General features: G+C 37.5%; 2 protein-coding genes across 5 annotated transcripts in view; one reads left to right on the forward strand and one right to left on the reverse strand.

The window, feature by feature from the left end:
• The first annotated feature begins 271 nt into the window (after window positions 1-271).
• On the forward strand, window positions 272-20837 carry LOC127633371 (von Willebrand factor A domain-containing protein 2-like). 3 transcript variants are annotated; one of them, XM_052112408.1, is made up of 15 exons: window positions 304-361; window positions 5939-5999; window positions 6085-6174; window positions 8511-8585; window positions 9153-9286; window positions 9460-9569; window positions 13164-13358; window positions 15090-15223; window positions 15314-15443; window positions 16658-16713; window positions 16806-16913; window positions 18096-18674; window positions 18748-19299; window positions 19411-19533; window positions 20210-20837. In XM_052112408.1, exons 4-15 carry the CDS (start codon window positions 8531-8533, stop codon window positions 20332-20334), a joined length of 2301 nt encoding a protein of 766 aa, XP_051968368.1. In that variant the 5' UTR covers window positions 304-361; window positions 5939-5999; window positions 6085-6174; window positions 8511-8530; the 3' UTR covers window positions 20335-20837. The 3 variants fall into 3 exon arrangements, with proteins under 3 accessions (XP_051968367.1, XP_051968368.1, XP_051968366.1); XM_052112406.1 differs by lacking the exon at window positions 6085-6174 and adding an exon at window positions 5783-5852 and having other exon boundaries at window positions 317-361; XM_052112407.1 differs by lacking the exon at window positions 6085-6174 and having other exon boundaries at window positions 272-361.
• A 179-nt stretch (window positions 20838-21016) lies between these two features.
• The window catches only part of LOC127633370 (actin filament-associated protein 1-like 2), a 43525-nt gene continuing 40730 nt past the window's right edge, over window positions 21017-23811 (reverse strand). Inside the window, exons 18-20 of one of the 2 annotated variants that reach the window (XM_052112404.1) lie at window positions 22684-22871; window positions 22028-22171; window positions 21017-21659 (exon numbers count right to left, since the gene is read on the reverse strand). In XM_052112404.1, the coding sequence (XP_051968364.1) occupies window positions 21633-21659; window positions 22028-22171; window positions 22684-22871 (359 nt within the window). In that variant the 3' untranslated portion in view covers window positions 21017-21632. The remainder of the gene's footprint in view (window positions 21660-22027; window positions 22172-22683; window positions 22872-23811) is intronic. The other variant, XM_052112405.1, reaches the window with a different exon arrangement.

The following is a 23811-nucleotide window of genomic DNA, read 5'->3' on the forward strand; positions in this document are numbered from 1 at the left end:
AATAGTAGTACTGAATAGTACTGTCAAGAAACGTTGATTCAAATACGTTTTTGAATGTACAATGTAGTATGTGTTACTGATTTGTCTTGTAGTAGCTATGTGCTCCGAGAGAATACGAATGCCATCAGTTGAATTTACCAGAAAGACGATGGCAGGTCTGGTTTGATATGTACCGAGAAGGAAGATGTAATATGAATGGATAGAGTGAAGTGATTTGAGGATGAAGGTAGTACGGAGGTTAGGAGAGCAGAGCACCCTCTTCTGTTCACTACGACCTGTTGCCTCATTAGAGTTGGACATTTGGGGAGGCTCTGACACTTCGGTACCTGCGGAAAGAACTGGACGGATGTGTCACTGAGAGGTAAGTCATTTATTCAATCCGAATTATTGGGCATTTTGTCTGCCCGGTTTGCAATGGAATTGTTTGATCATTTGCGGTCAAGTTTAATGTTAAATAGGGCGAAAGTAACTTAAACGCTTAACGGCACTATTAAAAAGGTTCACTCACATTTTGTTTTTACAAACTAGGCGTCACAACGAAAGTCTGGCTGCTAGCTTTTGTGACGTCACTATTTTAATGCAGATAATGATTCAAAATTGCGAGGGCTGCTAAACGGCTATCAATAACGGTACATGAAATGATGTTAACTGAAACAAAACTAAGCCATAGGGTAGAGTAACCTGAAAAGATTGGATTAACTTTAAATATCCCAAAGATTGATTATTATTAATTTCGTTATTCAATGTCACAAAGGGAAAAAATGGTTTACAGAGAACCCACATTTTGTGTACTTAGCCTATCAACATTTCTTTAAAATAAATCCGTCACATCCCAATTACCTCTCAATGGAAGTTTCCAAAATATAATCTACAGATGGGATGCAGCTTCGAAGCTTTCATGGCTTAATGACGTCACAAATCGCTATAATGTGAGTTTTAAATAAGGACCGTCTTTTAAGTTTAATATGAGCCCCGTAAATGGTTTCTCCTTTCATCCTCAACCTCAGCTCATTTACTGTCAGTCAATCCTTTTGATTATAGGAGAGGCCCTTGCAGTTGTACACACTCAGACCAAGTTCCCTGGGAGGAAGCAGCTGCCGACACCTCTCTTGTCCATTAACAAGCACAGCTTTTTAAAGCTTTGTAATGTAAAATGCATATAATTAACAACTTTAAAATATAAATAGTTTTTCATATACCTAAAGCAATGTACAACTCTGATACTGATTTAGTATAGTAGTTTTCTGAGGATTGCACTGATTCGAAGTTTACCGGCACCGTGGATCAATTTTAAACCTAAGGACAGGATGTCTCTTGGGGTTAAGTTTTAGACTCTGTTGGGCTTGATTTGAGAGTGGGTTTTGTTGTTCAGGGAGACTTGACTCTGGGATTTTGGAGTAAGACATTGCTCATGGACAGATAAAATAGGAAAACCCAAATCTCTCTTAATGGGAACGAAAAACCCAAAAGATTTGATCCTTCATTATAGCAGTGGTTCTCAATTGGTTTCGTACTGGACCCAGATCTTGCCAAAATTGTTTATTGTACTACAAAATGTCAAATAAATATCAGTACTATCATATTACCATGAACTACACCAACAATATGCAACGTTATTAACAAATATACCATTTTGAAATGGCATGAACAATAAAGATTCTGTGCAAATGTTTCCCTTTTCACATGAAACAAAATCCTGTGCCAAATATTATTTCAATATTACCCAAATGTTTGGCAAAATGCTGCAGAGTTTGTTTGGTTGCATAATGGTTGCAGAACAAAACCTGTAACCCATTGTTGGCTTGCGACCCAGCTGGTTGAGAGTGGCTGCTTTACAGTAATCTTTCTAGATTCTATCTTTAAGAATGACAGGTGGCATTCATGACATTTCCCCTTCTTTAGTGGAGCTCTGTTGGTAACATTAGAAGTCAAATTGTGAGTGAGATGATCAAAGAGTGTTCCCTTCAGGGGTTGGAATTACCTCCAATAGTCACTTCATTTTATTCCAAAGCTGATAAGCACTCTACCTTTCAACCTGCTCTTAAAACCTGGAATCTGACCAACCAGATACCCAAGTGCAAACATAACACAGAAAGTAAAGCATGTTAAACTTTAGTACTAGTCTTTTTGTAAGTGTCTCTCAAGCACGTTCATAGAATGGGTACAATCAAAGGTGCACTAATATGATTATCATCTTGGACATAGATCCAACCTTACTGACTTGAAAAACTGTAATCTTCCTTTATCAACCACAAAGACTAAATACAGGTAGATCTGTAAGTAGGGATAAGGTAAAGGTAAATTTCAATGTATGTTTTTGTGTAGGTAGGTGGCTTAAAAGGGATGGTTTACCCAAAATAAAATTCTTGCATAATTTACTGTTATATTGTTCCAAACTAGTCTTGACTCAATGTACTGTGTGGAACACTAAAGGTGAAGTTTAGCAAAAGGTTTTTAGCAGAATTAGCATAAAGTGTGTGTTGCTCTCTTCCATATAATAAAGTGTATGGGGACTGGGGATGTTGAGCTCCAAAAGTACAAACATATACTATATAAGCTTCTTAAAAGTAGTCCATGCTGTATAGGACTTATACAGTATATTTCTAGACTTGAAGCCTTGTGATTGCTTTGTGTAAGGAACAAACTGAAATTTAAGTTGTAATTCAGCTGTAGTCTCCATTCACTTTTATTGTTAAAGAGCAGGTTGGACAATCTTATTTATTTTTTGTTCCACAGAAGAAAGTCATATGTGTTTGGAATGACTTGATGGTGAGTAATAAATAACAGAATTTTCAATTTTGGGTGAACTGTTCCTTTAAGTGTGCATCATGGATGTTTCTGTGTGGAATTATTTTCTACTGATAAGACTCCTAGAAATACAGCATATTATTACAAATCTAGTCATGAAGGTATGTCCATTCATTAAGTGGATTAAAATGTCATTTTTTGGTTAATTCATTTTGAAATTATTATTATTATTATTATTATTATTATTTTTTTTTTACATAGTTGGTTTTGGATGGTTGGTTTCATTTTGATTGCAGAACAGATTCAGAATCAGAATGAGCTTTATTGCCAAGAATGCTTACACATACAAGGAAGTTGTCTTGGTGACAGAAGCTTCCAGTGCACAAACAATACAAAAAGACAGATAATAAAAATAAAAAGAGAGTGGAAAATATACATATAAATACACAATAAGACAATATACATGTAAAAATGCAAATCCGTTATGTACAGAGTGCAAGGGAATGTAATGGCAGAATAGATAGGATATGTTGGATAAATATAAATTGACTAATTTGTGTATTGCACATATTTATTGGTCAATGGGGCAGTTTTAACTTCATAAAATGGATAGCCCGAGGAAAAAGTTGTTATTGTGCCCAACGGTTCTGTAGCTCCGGCCAGAGGGCGACAGTTCAAAAAGCTAGTGGGCAGGGTGAGTGGGGTCCAGAGTGATTTTTCCTTCCCGTTTCCTCTCTCTGGAAGTGTATAGTTCTTGAAGTGGGCAGGGGGCAATCAATGATCCGCTCAGCAGTCCAAACTGTCCTTTGTAGTCTTCTGATGTCTGATTTCATAGCTGAACCAAACCAGACAGTTATTGAAGTTCAGAGGACAGACTCATTGACTGCTGAGTAGAACTGTATCAGTAGCGTCTGTGGCAGGTTGAACTTCCTCAACTGGGCCTTATTCACAATGGAGTCAATGTGGGTCTCCCACTTCAGGTCCTGTGAGATGGTAGTGCCCAGTAACCTGAATGAATCCACTGCTACCACAGTGCAGTTCAAAATGGTGAGTGGGCTCAGTGTTGGGGTGTTCCACGATCCACGATCATCTCCTCTGTTTTGAGCATGTTCAGTTCTTGGTTGTTTTGACTGAACCAGACAGCCAGCTGTTCAACCTCCCTTCTGTATGCAGATTCATCATCATCCTGGATGAGGCCAATGACAGTAGTGTCATTTGCAAACTTCAGGAGCTTGGGGGGCACCAGTACTGATTGTACAGTTGCTGGAAGTGAGTTTCCCCAGTATCACTAACTGCTGTCTATCTGTCAGAAAGCTGGTGATCCACTGACAGATAAAGGTGGGAACTGAGAGTTGGTTTTAATTTGTCCAGAGAATAGCTGGGATGAAGTCCACAAAACGATCCTTGCATACGTACCTGGTCTGTCCAGATGTTGCAGGATATGATGCAATCCTATGTTGACTGCATCATCCACAGACATGTTAGATCGATAAGCAAATTGAATGAGGATCTAGAAAGGATCCAGTGATGTCATTTAGGTGGGATAACACCAGCCTCTCAAATAATTTCTGCCTTGGTTTTTTCAGGTTGGAAGATGATTAACCAGACGTTGATCCGAGAGTCCCAAAACTGCTCTAGGGACAGCGATATGCATGATTTAATGTTGTGTAGCATTGATCCAGCATATTGCTGTCTGTATTTTGGCAGTTCTCTGGTGAGGTTGGATTTGTTAAAATCACAGAGAATAATAATAATTGAGTCTGAGTATTGCTGTTCCATGTCTGTGAACAGGTAGGGGTTGATATTAAATCCATTGATCCGTTGCAGTGAATGATTTTTATAGTCTGGTGCCACCATTTGGCATTTGTCTACATGTGATTCATTTAATAAAATAATGTGGCTGTTATACATGTGAACTTTGGCCTTAAGCTTAAGAATGTGGCATGGGAGTATCTTGTGACTGTAGGGAACTTGATGAACAAATAAACTGTATCATGCTGTTTTCTAATAAAATGTGTGAGGTTTGGTATCTGCCTCAATGTTTCTCAAAACACAGACAGTTAAATGATTAGTCAGCTCTGGCGACAATAGGGTTGGCTTAGACTTGATGTTGTCTGCTGTCAGTGAAGTGTGTCAATTTATGGCCCTATCCCAAATGGCACACTTGATGTGGTTATGAAGTCTTGAGGTCTGCACTGTGTGGGGTGACCACTAGGGATGGGCAGATTGATTTTTAAATATCAACTGATGCTACAGTATATCGAGAGGCTTGATCCTCACATAAAAATATAGATTTGATGTGTCTTTAATACTAATAATTTTATTTGAGCACAATGTGTATCATAAACATCAAAGTGAATAATAGTTTGATCTAACTTTAAACTGTAGAAGTTTTAAATGATTGATCATGTTCTATTTTTGTAGTTAATAAATTGAAAACAAAAGATTAGTCATTTGCAGGCTTTTTATTTTATTTTAAATGGCTATAATTACCAATTCCATCCTGAGAAATTCAAAAAATTTAAAGGTTTCTAACAGAGGGTAAGAATGAGGGTGAAAAATAATCATGTTTTATGACTATAAAACTTAACTAATATTATAAGTGAATCTCGAGGAACATAAATATAATATAATAATGCCTTTTAAGTATAAATATCACCAAATTTGGAATCACTGTCCTCAATGACCGAAGCAGGAAATTAACATAGGGGTGCATGTGAACTCCAGTTTCACAGTTTCTGGGTGAAATGCCCACAGAGGGGCGCCAAAAGTAAGTTGGATAGTGAGTTTTTAATCTATAAATTACATAATACATGAATACATAATACTATTGATTCATAATACTGTTTATGTATTATAAAGAGATAAATAATACATTGCTACCCAGCTTAGGTCAACCTGGAAGTCTCAAGCTTTTCTGATCAATATCCTTGAGGGTTATTAAAACCTTTTGCTCCCCACTAACATCAGGTCCTCCAACTTATGAGTGAAATTCCATGTAATCTTTCTTTCCCAAATGTGTTTTCCTTGATAGTCTCTCTAAGATGCTTTTCCCTTGTCAGCATTCTCTGAACCTCTTTCCCCTCCTCCATGTCTGTGAACAGGTAGGGTTTGATATTAAATCCATTGACCCGAATTTTCACAAATTCTTTCTACATTTTAATTGATTCTTGTTTTGTCAACATTTCAGAGCTCGAAAATGTCATCTAGCAGCTGGCTGTATGTCCTCCTCATGCTCCTGTTTGGTCAAGGTAAGAGAACTAGCCAGTCCTCTGAGGAATTTCTCCATCACCTTGAAAGCCTTTAATTGAGACATCTACTCGTGTGTTCCTCCAGCATTTTTCCCACTACTTTCCTCAGCATCCCCTGGACATGTGCCATAAATCTGAGAAGGGATTTAGTCCTTCTTCAGGCCACTTAAATCAGGTGATAAAATGTCTCCTGGTTCCATAGAGCAGTCTGTCAGAGGATCAGCATTACCCACTATGAATTGGCTTATTCAGGACCATACATCACTGAACAGTGACTTCAAACATTAAAGACTGAAGCTAGTCATCGATCATGTTCTGAACATGAAAATAACTAGCTCTAACATTAGTTCCATTGTTGCCAGTTTGTTCTTTTCTACATTAAAACTGAAATCTACTTGTTAATTAATACTGTTACTATATTGAAATGAAATTTAAAGCATCAAAGTTGAACACAAGCTCGATTAGCTTAAAGGGGTTGTTTGATGACAAATCAAATTTTCCTTGAATAACTTGATTTTTGTTTTATTTTTACTTTTAGAAATGTATGATATGACCATTTTTAAGGAGTGTATGGGATCATTGTTGTTCCTTAGCAAACAAGAGCAAAGCAAAAGCAACAAGTTTCAACAAAATAGTTTCCTGTCCAAAGCAGTAGTTTTTGGTTTTACCTTTTGGCCTCTATTTCTTTAGGCTTGGGGATAAAGGGTACTATGGGTACACCAACGGCATCATAAATCTACTATATATCAGTGTCAGAATGTTGCCATAGAAATGGTTTGTCTTTGAAGTTGTAGTTGTAATTCTTATAACTTTCACTGAAGGACATATGCAGGTGTCTTAAAACCTCCGTAAAAAAACACAATCCTGTGTGCTGTTTTACAGGGAGAAAGTTTAGCTTGGATTGTTTAAATTGTATGCAGTGTTTTTAGAGGTAAGCCTAATTTAATTTGTGTGAAAAAGGATACTAAAATGTTTTGGAGCATTACATAATTATGTAATGTGTTTTTATCCAGGATGGAAAATAAGTGGTTGTTCTTGTGTCCATCTGCACAAATAATGTTTTTAATTGTTTTTCTATGTAAACATGCACTAGGCGGACATATTTGACCTTTGCGTTGCGTCTCGCTGTTTTTGGCATCTTATCCCATCGCATCTCATCCCATGAACATTGTTTTAAGACTTGAAAATAGTTAAACTTTTAAACTTTTGGAGACTGTATTGAGACTGCATCCCCTCCGCTGCCATTTGTGAACACAAGAACGCATCCTGTGTGAACAGGCTCTGAAAAAGTGGACTCTTGTCTTACTCCATTTTCTGCAGGATAATTTTCTTAGGATTTTCTCAGTTGAACAGAATTATATATAAAAGACCTAGTGTTGTATAAAATTGACTATTTTTATGATTTTGTATTTACCTCTGTTTCTTTGTGAATTCTCATGTGATTCAGGATTAACCAGATCTGTATTCATTTCATAAATGGGAATAAACCATTAACATCTAATGGCATCATAATTTTGCCATGAGGGAGCTGTAACCCTTTGCCCCCCTGATCTAGCCAGGGGGTCTTTGTATAATTCTCAAGCGCACTCTACACTGCAGGAGCACGGTGTGGACTTCACTCTGCTCTCTGCCCTGAATTTTTCACAATGCCCTTGCCTCTCAATCATTGATTGTATTCGTGAGAGAGCATGTTGCTCTGAGCCCTGCTCACTTGAGCGCGTAACTCAGACCTATCACAGGACAACTTTGCCGTTCTCTTCATGTCCAGTGGGCGTTGCTGGAATGCAGATGGCTGTGAATTATCCCCCTCCAAAGGATGTTTAGCACCAGCCGTCTGCCACAGGGAGTGAGTTACATGAAGCTGTGTCTTGGGGTCAGGGGTCAGCTCAGTTATCCAGGACTTGTGCTCAAATGACTCATTTGTGTACTCTGTTGTTGACTTTGACAGTGCCTGAGGGGTACCTGGGTTCAAATCATGAAAACGTATCCAGGTCACATCTGAAAACAAATAAGACAAAACAAAATAAAATGAGAGAGGAATTATATGTTGTATAAAGAAAGTTAGGCTTTTTTTTAGGATCATTCATAATGCACACATGAGAATCAGCTGGATAAAATGATGTCCTATAAAGAAGTCACATTTCCAAAAGGATTTATTACGTTATGTATCTAGAAACCTTTTTTAAAATTTGAATTACTCTGTGGTGATTGTCTGTAGAATTTCATCACTGTAATACAATGATTTATTTTGTGCAAAACAATCCAAGAATAGTAATGTTTTAAAGTATGCTTCATTTTCTTTGAGCAAAACATTATTTCTTTCTTCTGTGTGTGTGTGTGTGTATGTTATTGGGGTGTTTGCATGTCATCTGTTAGTGTTATGCAGTATTATGCTATTGGTTATTAACATTATGTAATCAGATGGTATGTTACTAACCAGTGCTTTGTATTGGTTTCTTATGCCCTCTCTCTTTTTTTTTTCTCACTCCTTCTATCTCCATTTCTCTATAGTTTGCTCTATTTTCTCTGTGATGGAGATGCAAACAGATTTTGAAACCATTATGAAGATCAACAGTGTTGGAGAAAGTGAGTGCTCAATTTATCTTTGTCTTTAGGTGACAAGTATCTGTGTGTGTGTGTGTGTGTGTGTGTGTGTGTGATGGAAATCGTGTTTACAGTTTTTGTAAAGAAATAAGTAAGTTGCATTTGGAACATGTGAAATAATCCTTAATGAAAAGAAAGCGCGCGCGTGTGTGTGCGTGTGTGTGTGTTTGTGCTCTTACAGACAGTGGCATGCTGTCTCTGTCTAATCGCCCTCTTTATGACAGTTGGCGGGTTCTAACATGACAGCTACATTGATTATAATTTAGCCTGTTGACTAGCACAAACTTGCTGTAATGTGTAAGTGAGTATTTTGCTCTGCTAGGAAAATGAGCTTGAACATGCCACAAGCCACCGCTAAGCTCTTAAGGGTGTCAAATACAGGCCAGTGTTTACATGAACATACCACTGTTACTGTTTTACATCACTGCTGTGTTATATATTATATTTATATAAATTATGTGCGCTAATACATTGGTGACCATGGTGCAGTCAGTAGATGGAATTCAGATTTGTAAGCTTTGTGTTTTTTTTCTGTTTGTATGTGGTCAGTAATGCAGTGCTCCGCAGCCATGGATATACTCTTTGTTATGGATAGCTCCTACAGTGTTGGGATAGGAGGATTTGAACGATCAAGGCACTACATTTTAAAGCTTTGTGAGGGTCTGGACATCAGCCCAGGCAAGGTCAGCATGCACCAAACTAATGTCATATTAAAGGGATAGTTCACAAAAAAAAAAAAAGGACAGAATTTCATTTTTTGGGGTGAACTTTAACATTTACATGACCATTCATACTGTAATTTAAATCAAATAAGGCTTCTTATTTGTGTTTAAAATATGTGCTCTGTTTTGGCAAGGTGAGAGTTGGTCTAGTTCAGTTTGGATCCGTGCCCAAACTGGAGATCAGTCTAGACTTCTATAAGAGCAAGGAGGAGCTGATGAAACGGATGAAGAAAATCCACTATCGGTACGGAGATTAGTGTGATTGTGTGTGTCTATTTGTCTGTTTTGGGCTTAGCACTTCCTGTGCATACTCTCTTGTGGAGGAAGACAAATATCTCTCCTAATTTTCTAAGTTTTGTCTTAAAGACCGTCAACACAGGGGCCTGGGTAGCTCAGCGAGTAATGAAGCTGCCTACCACCCCTGGAGTCGTAAGTTCGAATCCAGGGTGTGCTGAGTGACTCCAGCCAAGTCTCCTAAGCAACCAGATTGGCCCGGTTGCTAGGGAAGGTAGAGTCACATGGGGTAACCTCCTTGTGGTGGCGATTAGTGGTTCCCGTTCTCAATGGGGTGAATGGTAAGTTGTGTGTGGATTGCGGATAATAGCATGAGCCTCCACATGTGGAGTCTCTGCTGTGTCATGCACAGCGAGCCACATGATAAGATGCGCGGATTGACTGTCTCAGAAGCGGAGGCAACTAAGATTTGACTTCTGCCACTCGGATTGAGGTGAGTAACTGCACCACCACAGGGACCTACTAAGTAGTGGGTATTGGGCATTCCGATTTGGGAGAAAAGGGGATAAGAAAAAGACTGTCAACACAGACACAGGGACCTGTGTTAACATTGTACACAATCTACATTTTTATTTTTTATTTTTGTGTTCCGATACTGATAATTTTTTTTATGTTTAATTGGCCGATAACTGATATGCATGTGTAATGGGAGCCAACTGGTATCTGGTAGCTGTGCGGTATGTGTGAACCTTACTCCCCTGGAAAAATCCAAGTTCATATTCATACACAAATATACACACTTATTGCAAACGTATAGCCACAAGACATAAATATTATATGCATTAACATGATTTTAGTGTTTTAAAATAGCCTACTAAGCTTAAATGTGCAAAGTTAGATCCATGAAAGTATAACACAAGTAAACCTTGTAATCTGTATTTTATAACTTTTCACAGACAAGGTTATTGTGTGATTTTATCACATTAAATCATGTTAACACACACAGCTATGGAAAAAATGAAAAGAGCACTGCATTTTATCAGTTTCTCTGGATTTACTATTTATAGGTATGTGTGAGTAAAATTAACATTTTTGTTTTATTCTATAAAGTACTGTCAACATATCTCCCAAATTTCAAATAAAAATATTATCATTTAGAGCATTTATTTGCAGAAAATGACATCCTCCACTAAATTTCACAGTGGGTGCGAGACACTGTGGCTTGAAGGCCTCTCCAGGTCTCCATTTAACCATTAGATGACCAGGTGGAGGATCGGTGATGATCTGGGTGTGCTTCAGCAAGGCTGGAATCGGGCAGATTCATCTCTGTGAAGGACGCATAAATACATACAAGGCTATCCTGGAAGAAAACTTGCTTCCTTCTGCTCTGACAATTTGTGTTGTCCCCCACTCTGAGAATTGTTTTTTCCGGCAGGACAATGTTCCATGCCACACAGCCAGGTCAATCAAGGTGTGGGTGGAAGACTACTGGATCAAGACCCTGTCATGGACACCCGAATCTCCAGACCTGAACCCCATTGAAAACCTCTGGAATGCGATCTAAGGAAATTGGAAGGCCAAAAGCCATCAAACAAAGACGAGCTGCTTGAATTTCTGTGCCAGGAGTGGCATAATGTCACCCAACAGCAATGCGAAAGACTGGTAGAGAGCATGCCAAACACATGAAAGCTGTGATTGAAAATCAGGGTTATTCCACCAAATATTAATTTCTGAGTTAAAGTTAAAACATTAGTATTGTGTTGTTTAAAAATGAATATGAACTTGTTTCCTTTGCATTATTTGATGTCTGAAAACACGACATCTTTTTTTGACCAGTTGTCATTTTCTGTAAATAAATTCTCTTAAAGACCATATTTGTATTTGGTATTTGGGAGAAATTATGTCAGTACTCTATAGAATAAAACAAAACATTTTCATTTTACTTAAACACATTCCTATAAATAGTAAATCCAGAGAAACTGATAATTTTGCTGTGATCTCTTAATTTTTTCCAGAGCTGTATAATGTTTGCTTCTTGTGGCTATGCTTTTGAAACTGTGTATTTTAGTGTTTCTGGACATGCCCCATTCACTTCCATTGTAAGTGCCTCACTTAACAGCAATTTTAACAAATGAGGGCACGAGTCGAAATACTGTTTTGTGGTAATTAACATTATGACACAAATGCTATTAATTGAGTTTAACATATATTTATCCTGGAGAATTCCTTAAATGTAACTTACTGTAAATTTTTTAATTTTAAATATCACAATTTGTTTTCCACTACGTGAGTTTATTTCAGTTTTGACTGAGTCTTTTATCGGTAAACCCGATATTAAAGACATGACAAACGATTAAGTATAAAAATGTAAATATTGGTTAAAATTATCGGTCAAACCGATCATCATTCTATATTTGCTCTACATTTGTGAGCATGTGTATCAGAGCATGCTGTGCCATTATGGATGGGTTGATGTGGTTGAATAATGTTTTTCGGGATGCCGTGTCTGTAATGACAAGTAGCAGAATTACAGTCTAAGCATGCATATGGCCTAACCGTCATCAAGTCAGGGTATGAAATTACCATTTTGGATTCCCACTCCATTAAAATATCAATCGTCTCTCTAGCTTAACCACTGTGAGCGAAAATGATGGAGAGATGCCCAGCTGTGCACGTACCTGCTTGTCCTCTGGTACTCTGTGAATTTCTGCAGGATGGAAGTAAAGGAGCATTGTCAATAGTTGACAGTGATAGATGCAGTTGTCATCTTACCATAGTTTAAGAAAACAATACATTTACAGCATTTATTAATATTGGTTAATATTGATTTCAACATATAACATGTTTTATTTGAACAATGTATTAGTATATGTTAACATTAGTTAATGAACTATGAACTAACGTTAAACAATTGTATTGTTATGAAATAACATTAACAAAGATTTATAGATGATGTAAAAAATAAATTGTACTATCAACACTAATCATAGGTTTGATTTCCAGGTAATGCACATACCTGTAGCCTACTGATTATATATATATATATATATATATATATATAAGGACACAGTGCAGTGAAGGGATCTAAAGGCTTCTGTGTTATCCTATGACCATTGAGGGGCCACTGTAGTTAAATTAATAAGAAATTAGAGTACAGGAAGTCAATGAACACTCCCTGCTAATCTGTCGTCTTTATTGTGTACTGTGAATTTGACTGCACTGGTGTTGTCCGATTTACTGTTCCCCACAGTGAAAGTGTGACAAGTCACAAAGCTCAGTAATAAAGACAGGAATATCATGCAACTGTAATGTTTTCAGCAGTGAACACTCTTGCTCAGCAGACACCAGTCACTGTACATATACTTTATACCCCTCAATAGTTTATATTGACTGTTCAATTATTTGTCTTAAAATACAAATGTTGAAATTACCATGAAATTGCATGTTGGGTGCAATTTCTTTCCTGTTATGACATATGGAAGGGTTTTATTTTTTTTTTTAATATGGTCAATAGGCTTTAGATACATTATTTAATTTAATGATGTATTTAATGAGGAAACTGTTGTGTCTTCTGTGTATATGTGTCTGTCTTTTTCTTGCTCAGAGGTGGCAGCACACAGACAGGTCTGGCTCTAAAGTTTGTTCTGAGGAAGGGGTTTTCCAGCAGACGTAATTCCACATCGCCACGCGTAGTCATCCTTTTATCTGACGGAAAGTCCCAGGGGGCTGTGCAGCTGGCTGCCTCAGAACTCAAGCTGTCTGGAGTGACTCTCTTTGCCGTGGGGATCCGTTACCCAAGGTAACACACAACGCCTCCATTAACTTCAATCACACAATAAAACCCTCATATCTCCAATTATCCACTGAATGTCAAAGAACATTACAAAAACATGTCAAAGTCATCTATCACACCAAAATCAAAATACAGAAGTAAAAAATATGTTGCATAAAATGATAGTTTAATAACTATTAAGATATTTTGTGTTGTTTTTACTACAATTAAAAGAATGTCCCGGGTTCAATACAAGTTCAGCTCAATCAACAGCATTTGTGGCATAAAGTTGATTACCGGTAACACACACACAAACAACATTTTTAAATTAAAAAACAAAAGAAAAACATGGTTACAGTGAGGCACTTACTGTGTAAGTAAATGGGGTCAGGGCATAAACATTAAAATACACACGGTTTCAAAAGTATAGTCACAATCCCAAGACGTAAAAGTTATATGAGTAATTGACAAATAAGGTTGTCTGAGGTGATACAAATGTGAAATCTTTTAAAAAGCTAGCTTAAAACACACTGTTCAAATTTCATCTATAAGTCCATGTTGGTTTACATTTTTTTGCTAAACATTTACAGCATTTGATAGATATATATATTAATGTGGTGTACATTTCTAGTAAAAGGCATTCAAATACTTTCCTTACACCCTGAATACATGAGAGTTTATGCAACTTTATCATTCATTTAAAAGTTTCCAAAAATATGATATCCAATAAACATTTTCAAAAATTTTAAAAATATGTTTTACCAATGCAATGAATTTTTGGTTCAAGAATATCAAGAAGTATTTTCAGGGATACACCAAATGACCTGAACAAAATGTGCCTTTTAAAAAAATAATATTGATTTTTAATGATATGACACAAAATATTATTATTTTGTTTAATTTCACAAACAGTCTTGAGAGTCTAAAGGGGTCCTCTCTGTGTGTTTTTTAATTTTTTAATTACAATTTTTTTTTTTCATGTAAACAGAATGGCTGCCTGGATGCTGATTACACCACATGACATTGATTTGGTGGACAAAAGTTTTTAAAAATGAATCATATTTTAAAATAAATGTTTCACTGCTTTTTTTTTTTTTGTACTCTAAGCCCTGGAAAAAATATCGAAATGACTTTAAATTCAGTAATTGAAAACATGTTTATCATAATAGAGGTGCATTCAAGTAATTGTTTTGTGTGAATTGTATTTTTAATGAATTTTTTGAATGATTTAACAGATGTGGACAAAAAAAGTCAGCGTCACATCTTTGACCCACATGTGTTAATATGATTTTAGTGTGTTAAAGTCATTTACTAAAAATGATCTGTGTAAAGTTGTATCTAACTCTGCGATTACAGGGTTTACTGGTGCTGTGTTGTCATGACAATGGAATGGTTATTTTGGATATAAATGCCTTTCTGTAACCACTACTTTTGTTTTTAATAATTACCGTGTTGTGTTAATCAATATTATGCGACAAATTATGTAGATTGAGCTTTTATTGAACCCGGAACATTCTTTTAAGCCCTTCATTCTTATTAATATAATGTAAAAACATTTAAATATACTGTATACACACACACATATACACACACACACAAAAAGAAGAAAAGAAAATCTTGGTGGATAAATGTAATATAAATCTGGACTGGACAATGTGAAATCTTTTATTTCTTGGTTGTTAACTGACAGCAGGGTAGTAGGTTTAAACTTAGTGTCCACTTTTTCATCTGTCTTTCTCTTCTCTTTTTCCTCTTGAGGTGGGAAGAGCTTCGCAGTATGGCGAGCAGCCCTTCGGAGACACACGTGTTCTTTGCAGAGCATTTCAGTGATGCTGTGAATGGGTTATTCACTACCCTCACCACCTCATCAGCCTGCACTGCTGTTCCTTTAGGTAAAACACGTCACCTGACCACCACACACTCACCTGTGACTCTCTCAACAGCAAATCTCATTGCCTGTGCTCTGATCTCTGTGTCTGTAGGCTGTAAGGTAGAGTCTTACCCGTGTGTGCAGAAAACCCTGGAAACGGTCAAAGAGCTTCAGGGAAACTTTATGTGCTGGAAAGGGTCCAAGGGATATTCACCATACACTTCCCTCTGTCCTTATTACAGGTTAACGCATGTACTGTATATACACTACCAGTCAAAAGTTTGGATGTACCTACTTCTTTATTATGACTATTTCCCAACATGCTAGAGGAATAGAAAGTAATTCAAACAATGAGATATGCAAATGGAAATATGATAATGATGTAGGAATCAAAAAGAGTAAAAAACAAATCCAAACAATCTTATATTTAACTTCTTTAACAGCTCGGCACACACTGGGCAGTCTTCCAACCAACTTCATGAGGTATCTACCTGGGGTGCTTTTAAAAAATAAATGTATTTACATTTTAGGAACAATTCATATTTGTCTCCAAAACTAATTTGTAACATTGAAGAGCAATCCTTGTTATCGGAAGTTTTTAAAGATCATGAGAAACACACATTCAGTAGGACAGGTGTCTGAGCTTTTGACTGGTAGTGTAGGCAAACACACTCACCTCGACACACAATTTCACTTGCTTTTTCACCATTATACACCAGCATGGATCATCAATCATCGAGATGCCTCAGGTCTGGGCTTATTGTGTTTGCATTGTATCATATTGTATCATATTGTGTGTTTTTTTCCTATTGAAGTTTCACTGGATTGTGTTATGGTTTCATGCCCTAAAGAGAAACTTAAAGGAATATTCTCGGTTCAGTACAAGTTCAGCTCAATCGACAGCCATTGTGGCATAACGTTGATTTTGACAAAAATCAATTTCAACTTGTCCCTCCTTTTCTTAATAAAACAAACAAAAACAACAACACTGGGTTACAGTGAGGCAGTTACAGTGGAAGTAAATGGGGCCAGTTCATAAGCATTTAAATACTCAGTGTTTCAAAAGTATAGCCACTAAACAATGTGTGTGTTAACATAATTTTAGTGTTATAAAATTGCCTCTTAACCTTTTCTGTTTAAAGTTTCGTTCGTTGCCATGATGACACAATGCCGTAAACCTTAAAACGACTTTACAGTTCAAATAATGCACAAGTTTAAACAGAACAATTAATTAATTAACCATTCATTTAAACCTTTCAAATATGTGCCCCAATCACTCCATTGTAAGTGCCTCACTGTAACAGATTTTTGAGTGATGAGTCAAAATCAGTTTTTGTGGTAGTCAGCATTATGCCACAAATCCCGTCCATTGAGCTTAACATGTTTTGAACTTGGAATAGTCCTGGAACTCGTTAACAAAAATGCATGGAAACTAGTTTCACTTTGTTTGTTACAGATATAACAAGGTTTACAAGCAACACCCCATTGTCTGTCACAGAACTATATGTCCTGGTAAGAGGGCCATTTAATCAGAATTTTGCTTGTACTCATACTTGTAATATTTCATATATTTAATTAATATTCATGATCTTGTTTGTTTTCAGAACCATGTGATTCTCAGCCCTGTCAGAATGGGGGAATGTGTGTTTCTGAGGGACTGGAGGAATACCGCTGTGAGTGTCCCCCGGGCTATGGCAGTGACCCTAATTGTGGTGAGTTCAGATTCATGTTTCTTTCCCTCCTATACTCTCAGCATTTAATGAGCTGTTCATGTCTCATGTTACCGAATTATTATTAGTGTGTTATTTTGGTGTGTTTTGTTGGCTTATGTGTTCTAGTTGTCAGAATCAGCCCATCGTGTTACGTTACACAGGGGGTCAGCTTTATGTCGAGGACATGATTGACAGAAATTGACCTAAAGCTCTCAGAGTTCTTATGTCCCTGAGATTAAATAAACAGTCCAAATATGATTGTGCTAAAACCACTCTTTTCCTGTCTACAAATTCTCCCAAAGTTGTAAATTGTATTGCCTTGTGCAGTGAAATGCAACAAACCTAGATTACAAATGGCATTTGGAACTTTCACAAAGTAAATACAAGTTTTGAGCTGATTTTATTATTTGTATTATTATTGACAAAGATTGGATAGACTGGAAGATTTTGTCTGACATGTAAAGTGACCAACAACCATCTGTTTTAAAAAAAATTTGGGGCAGGTAAATTAGCAATCGATGGCACCACAATAATAGCACAATCACAGTATTCCCTAAGAATGGCTGTACAGGACGCACCAAAGAAATTAGCAGAAAATGTGCATAGACTGAAGATTTGAGTTCACGGAGCTAATACATTTAGGCAAATCCTATGATTAGTTCTCCCTCATAAGAGCTCATTTCATCAATCTGTTACCTTGTAAACACTGCTTTGATTTGTAATGCACTGATAAAAGTTTCCTTTAATGAGATTCAGAGATAAGAAGCCGTCAACAGTCCCCTGGGTTCCATTGTAACTTTGACTTGGAATCCTCCAGCCAATCAGAGTTTGTCAGTCAGTGTGAATGACATCACAGTTAGGGTTTAGATCTTATGACCTCACTTACCTGCAGAGTGGCAGATGGACGTTTTTGTTTGTTTCTGCTGCTCGTACCTGTATTCTTGTCTTGAGATATGTGTTAATGGGACTGAAAGAAAGGATAAAGTAAACTGCATGATGTGTATCACCTGATCCTAACTTTAAAGTTCACTAAATAAACACAAGATTATGCAGAAGTGGCATGTAAAGCATGTTCTTACGTTCCAAGCATGCAGTTCAAATGTATATCAACTAGTGCAGCTCTTGAAGGAATATCAGCAAAAAAAATATATTATTTACTTATTTTGTCCTGCTCTTTTCCAGCTCCCTTGCTGAGTTTCGACTGCTCGTTGGATGTGCTCTTTCTGGTAGAGGGCTCCACTGCACTCACTCTAGAGGGGTTCTTACGCTTTAAGTCCTTCCTGAAACGCTTTATGCAAGCTGTGCTGAGCTCTGACACACCTGTGAAGATGGGGCTGGCCCAGTATGGCAATGACGTGAAGATCGAGGCCAAGATCGGGCAGCATAGAGACCCAGTGAAGCTAATTCAGGCTGTTGAGGGTCTGCAGTACCGTGGTGGGCTGGCTAAGGCTGGCAGCGCTCTTCGCTACATCACACGGCACGGCTTCCAGAGTGCACCCATCTTTGCTGATGTTCAGGACGATCTGCCACGAGTTGTAGTACTGCTTATGGGGACACTGTCGGCAGACCCTGTGGAGGAAGCTGCAAAGTATGCACGTGACAGGGAGATCTTCATCATTGGTATAGCACCAGATGGGATGAGAGCGGAAATAAACAACATCACTGGAAATCCCCAGCGTACCATCACGTACCAATCACCAGATAGATTGAGTGCTAAGATCCCAGAGCTCAAAGCCAAAATTTGCAGTGTGGACAACCATGGTAAAATTATGCTTTATTATGCTTAAGTTTGGTTATTTTCTTTTATCATACTAAACCCTTTTGTCTTCAAAAGGCTGTCTGGGTCAAGCTCTGGACCTTGTCTTTGTTCTGGATGCCTCCGGTGGTGTGGGCAAGGACAATTTTGTCCACCTTCAAGACTTTGTTCGCAGCACCTCAGTGCAGTTCGACATCAATCGAGACGTGGCTCAGGTGGGGCTCGTGGTTTATGGGGGGCGGCCCATCACGGTCTTCGACCTGGACAAATATGAATCGGGCTCTGCAGTGCTGAAGGCAGTTGGAGATGCATCTTATCTGGGTGGGAAAGCCTCCACTGGTTCAGCGCTGCTCCATGTCCACTCCCAAAGCCTGACTGTTGGTAAAGGGGCACGGCCTGGGGTCAACAAGGCCGTAGTGTTGCTGACCGATGGAACGGGGGCTGAGGATGCAGTGGTGCCTGCCCAAAAGATCCGTGATAGCGGAGTGTCAGTGTTTGTGATTGGTGTTGGGGACATGCAGCAAGATGTTCTCTTCCGCATCGCCGGTTCTGAGGATCACATGATCATTGTACCTTCCTACGATGACCTGAAATATTCTGAGGATGTGCTGGTAGAGATGGTGTGTGCAGGTAAAAAAGGACGAGCATACTTATATGCTCATATTCCCCTTTGAAAGTATTTTTGATCTCTGATACATTTGAATTGTTCTGTTTTCTCTGTCATTCTCCCTCTCTCTGCAGACGTGAAGAAACCTGTTAACCTGTGCAGTCCCAACCCCTGTATGAATGATGGCGTGTGTGTACTGTTGAAGGGTAGCTACCGTTGTGAATGTCGTAGCTGGAAGGGCCCACACTGCGAAACACGTCAGTACTTTTGTTTAGTCTTGGAAACACACAAGTTTACGACAAATTGCACCCCCAAGTTTTGCTGTAGTAGCTCAGAGTGTAACGACGGTATGAGGATGCATTGTAAACTATTTTTTAATATAGAATAGCATGTCACAGCTAGACAAGTTGAGTCAGTATTTCATGTCTTCTACCCATATCTATTAGGAGTATTGTATATTATATAGGTGCTGTAACTGATCACTATTTCAAGTTTGCCTTTTAGCTTCACTGCAGTTTGCAAATAGTTCTATGGTGTGACTCAAGGAATTAAAAATGTTTCAATATTCTCTGTAGTCTCTCAGTTAATAAGAGGTCATCAAAAACCACATGTCTAATGATTATACAAGACTTATAAAAATATTAAATAGTTTGATAATTACAATTGCTTTAGATGGAGTATGTCACTGCTTCACATTTGATGTCAACTACACATTTATAAACACACATACATAGGCAAAACAGATTCTCGTTATATAACCCAGAGTAATAAGAATGAATAAAACTTGCCTTTTATCTGTTTATGTCAGTGCTGAATGTAATTTGGTCTGACCTCTGGAGGTGCAATAATTTTTGTGTTTACAGAATGGACAAGAGCTTTGCAGGGTATATTTTGGTGTTTTGATTAATTTATTTTTGGCAATAACTTTTGCAGGAAGCAGAGAGCAGCCGTCCAGAGGAGATCTACCCAAACCTGCAGGCCTGAGACGCCGGCAGCACATGAGAGAGAAAGAGCTGCTGCAACGCTACCGAGAGCTCCGCAGGAGACATACTTCCTGAATACAACACCGATAGAGAGATAGACACATACAGTATATGCACAAATTCCAGCACATTTACTGTACATTATAGAGCCATAGCTCAGTGACACAAATTAGGTCATTCAACATTGCTCTTTATATAGGAGAAAATGGCAAAAATAAGCCCATTTATTCTCCAGTCAGGAAGGAGAAATCAACCACTTTCCCAAGTGCTCTTCTTAAGGACATGCTGATCAATGGCGAACATACCAGACGACACTCCAAACAGGCTATATGTAGCTGTTTTTATAAATGCCTTCAGTGCCTTAAATTATTTTTCATATCAGTAGTCCATATTGAAGGGTTGTGATGGTTTCTGTATTATAAGACCCAGAAATTTTGAAGGTTTGTTGTGTTCAATGGAGCATTATGGAAGCATTTTCTGTCTGCTTTGATCTGTTATGGTGAGAATACCTTGTGTTACAGGAAGCCTTTATTGGAGGCTCATATTTTTGAGCGTAATATTTTTTTTGTATCCACATCGACAGTGGTGGTTTGTCCTACTGTAAAGCAATAATGCATTTTTTTTTCCTTCAAAACTTTGAGTTTACCTACAGTCGTTTCTAGTGTTTAACTGTTGTTTTGGTGCAACTTACTGGAGAAAATGCAGTTCAAATCAGGTTGCCTGATACTCAAGATAAACTGATGCTTTGGATAAATATGCATATTTGTGAGTTCAAACTTTTATTGAATAAAAAGTTTTGCATGTTTCAGCTAGCATACAGTAACAAATTAAAACAACACTGAATGGATATGTAATATATGTGTATATTCACATCTTGGCTACCAGTATACATGAACCAAGCTACAATGTACCAAATGGCTGATTTTATGGTCTTCACTGTGATTTTAGATTCCATGTATTAATCTAAAAATAGTGGTTTTCATTGCTCTTCCAAGCTCTTTTTTTGGTCTATTCTAAAGCTTCAGAAACATCCATCATGTAATGTGCACACCACTGTATAAACATATAAACTTGTTAAATCCCTCCCTTTTTCTAACATAAAATAGATTTAAAATCTATCATTGTCCAGTGGCATTATTTGCCAGGGAATCATGGGGAACTTGTATTGGATCAGCTGCCTGCATGCACAGTACCCAGTGCAGTTTCAGCCTCTTGATTGCAGAATAGAAGGTATGGGGGAGGGTGTGGTTTCAGAGGGGTGGAGCCTGCAGACCACTGGACACACCCTCTCTCCCAACCTGCATGAAGCAGTTGCTTTAGCAGTCATTTGAGCTTTGGCTAAAAAGTCAATTTGCTCTTTTCATTCCCATCCACTAGGTTGTGGATTTTTTCTCCCATTCCTGCACAGAGAGTGCATGAAAGAAATATTTTACTAAGAGTATATTTGAAATCAGCTCATCCTCTAAAATGAAGTACTGAAATAAATAAGTAAAGAATTAATGAAATACCCAAACAAAAATTCTGTACAGTACAGTGATGATAATACCATGGTTCAAAATGATTACCAAATTCATATACCATGGTATTATTTACCTGTTTCTTAAGAGAATACAATAGATACATGTCCCAAAACAAAACAACAAAAACATATTACCATTGTACCATATACATTTATTTATTTATTTGTTTCTTTTATTCTTTCAATAAATCATAAGCATCAGTAGCGAAGCTCCCTTTTTGGATTATGGATGTGTAAGTGTATTGTTACCTTGGCCTTCTGCAGAACATTTCCTTTGCTGGATGCCATGATGGACATGGGTCTGTTCTTCAGCGCTGTGGCAGAGTTGACAGGTGAATCTCCATTATTCGTGGTTGTATTTGGAGCAGGGGTGAAGACAGGCGCTGCCTTGGGCTAGAAAACAGGACACAATAGTATTTGGCTAGACTATTTGAGCTCATATAGAGCACAGACACTATAAAACAACTCGATAATAAGAATTGTTTTTGTAGAATAAATGTTCTAATAAGTTTATTTTTTTGTATTTTCTTTTTCTCGTTTTAAACAAAAAAAAATATATTTCAAAATATATTCTTTGTAAACAAGTACTATATCTTTAGCAATTTTGCCTCCCTGGTGAATTTATATTGTTTTGAGGTATTTTTACTGGAAAACAAGACAAAAATACCAATAAAGAAAATCTATTGTATGTATCTATCTAGTATGCTAAAATTTATGCAAATTGTGACATTACGTGCATTATCACAACAACGATATTTCCTAATACAAAGTGCATAAAATTTGTTCAACCTTCCGATGACAAATTAGAAATGTGTTGACAACAACCTATTTGAACTACATAAGTTGTGATTTATGAGTAAAATCCCTTGTTTGGCTATGCACAAACCTGTTGCCGGCATACTAACCGTTGAAGTGTCCAGCAGACTGCTATCTACTGTGGTGCCCAGTGTAAAAGGTCCAGCTTCCACCTTTCTCAAATTCTCCTTCACCTCCACCAGACTAAGCTCCACCTCCACTCGCCGGTGCTCCGCCTCACGACATGTCTCCTCCATCTGCTTCAGGCGTGCCTCCAGAGAGGCCTGCTGGTTCGGGTCTACGTAAGCATAGTCAAAAGCATTTATTAGCATTTCACTTATACAGAGAAATTATTACCTACAGAATATCAAGAAACATCTATCAAGCACATAAAAATGACAAATGGGAGCTAAGTATGCAGGTTTATTATAATATCATTATATAGAACTGACACTGCAAAAGATACATTTTGAAAATGTGATTTTTTTTTTTTTTTTAAAACAATTGACCCTCATGCCGTTTCAATCTCGTATTCCCTGCCTAACTCTGATTCTCTACTTTTTTTTTTTTAAATGGCACCTTTATGCTGCCTTCTATTCAACTCGAAAAGTTGGAATTTCCAACTACATTCTAGGAATTGTGTAATGGAATGTCCCTTGAAGTCGGACTTCCAACTTGGAAACTTGTGCGAAAATCTTCAACTCTGATTTCAAACATGCCGGACGCAGAGAGATGTACATGATAAACATTCACTTTTATTAAATAATATCCATCGACGAGTCAAGGTTGCTACATTACATTATAATAAATAACAAGTGTTCAAAATATGGTAAATTATTCTGTCTTTTGATAATCGTACACATGTGCAGCAAATACTAGTTTTGGAGCATTTTTTTCAGTTTGGTTGCTCGGAGATGTCTCTGGTGACAATCAAACAACTGCTAAGCTATCGGGCTTATACATCATCTTCCGAGCATCGTCAAGTTGGAATTTTCAACATACGAATTTGAATGGAATGCAGCATTAGACACGTTGCACCAGGTTTGACGTCATTGACACCAAATGACATTGGTTTTGGCAGGTGACATGGCAAGTTTAAATATACGCAATCGTAAATGAGATTTGAGAGCTGCTTCAGAGAGGAAAGTTATCAGTGAACATTGAAATAAATATTGGTCTGTTGCACACACACAGGTATTGTATGTTTTCAAAAGATTTGTAATATAGAGTACAAGCCA

Source organism: Xyrauchen texanus, chromosome 40 (assembly GCF_025860055.1).
Source record: "Xyrauchen texanus isolate HMW12.3.18 chromosome 40, RBS_HiC_50CHRs, whole genome shotgun sequence".
In the NCBI taxonomy this organism is placed as follows: domain Eukaryota; kingdom Metazoa; phylum Chordata; class Actinopteri; order Cypriniformes; family Catostomidae; genus Xyrauchen; species Xyrauchen texanus.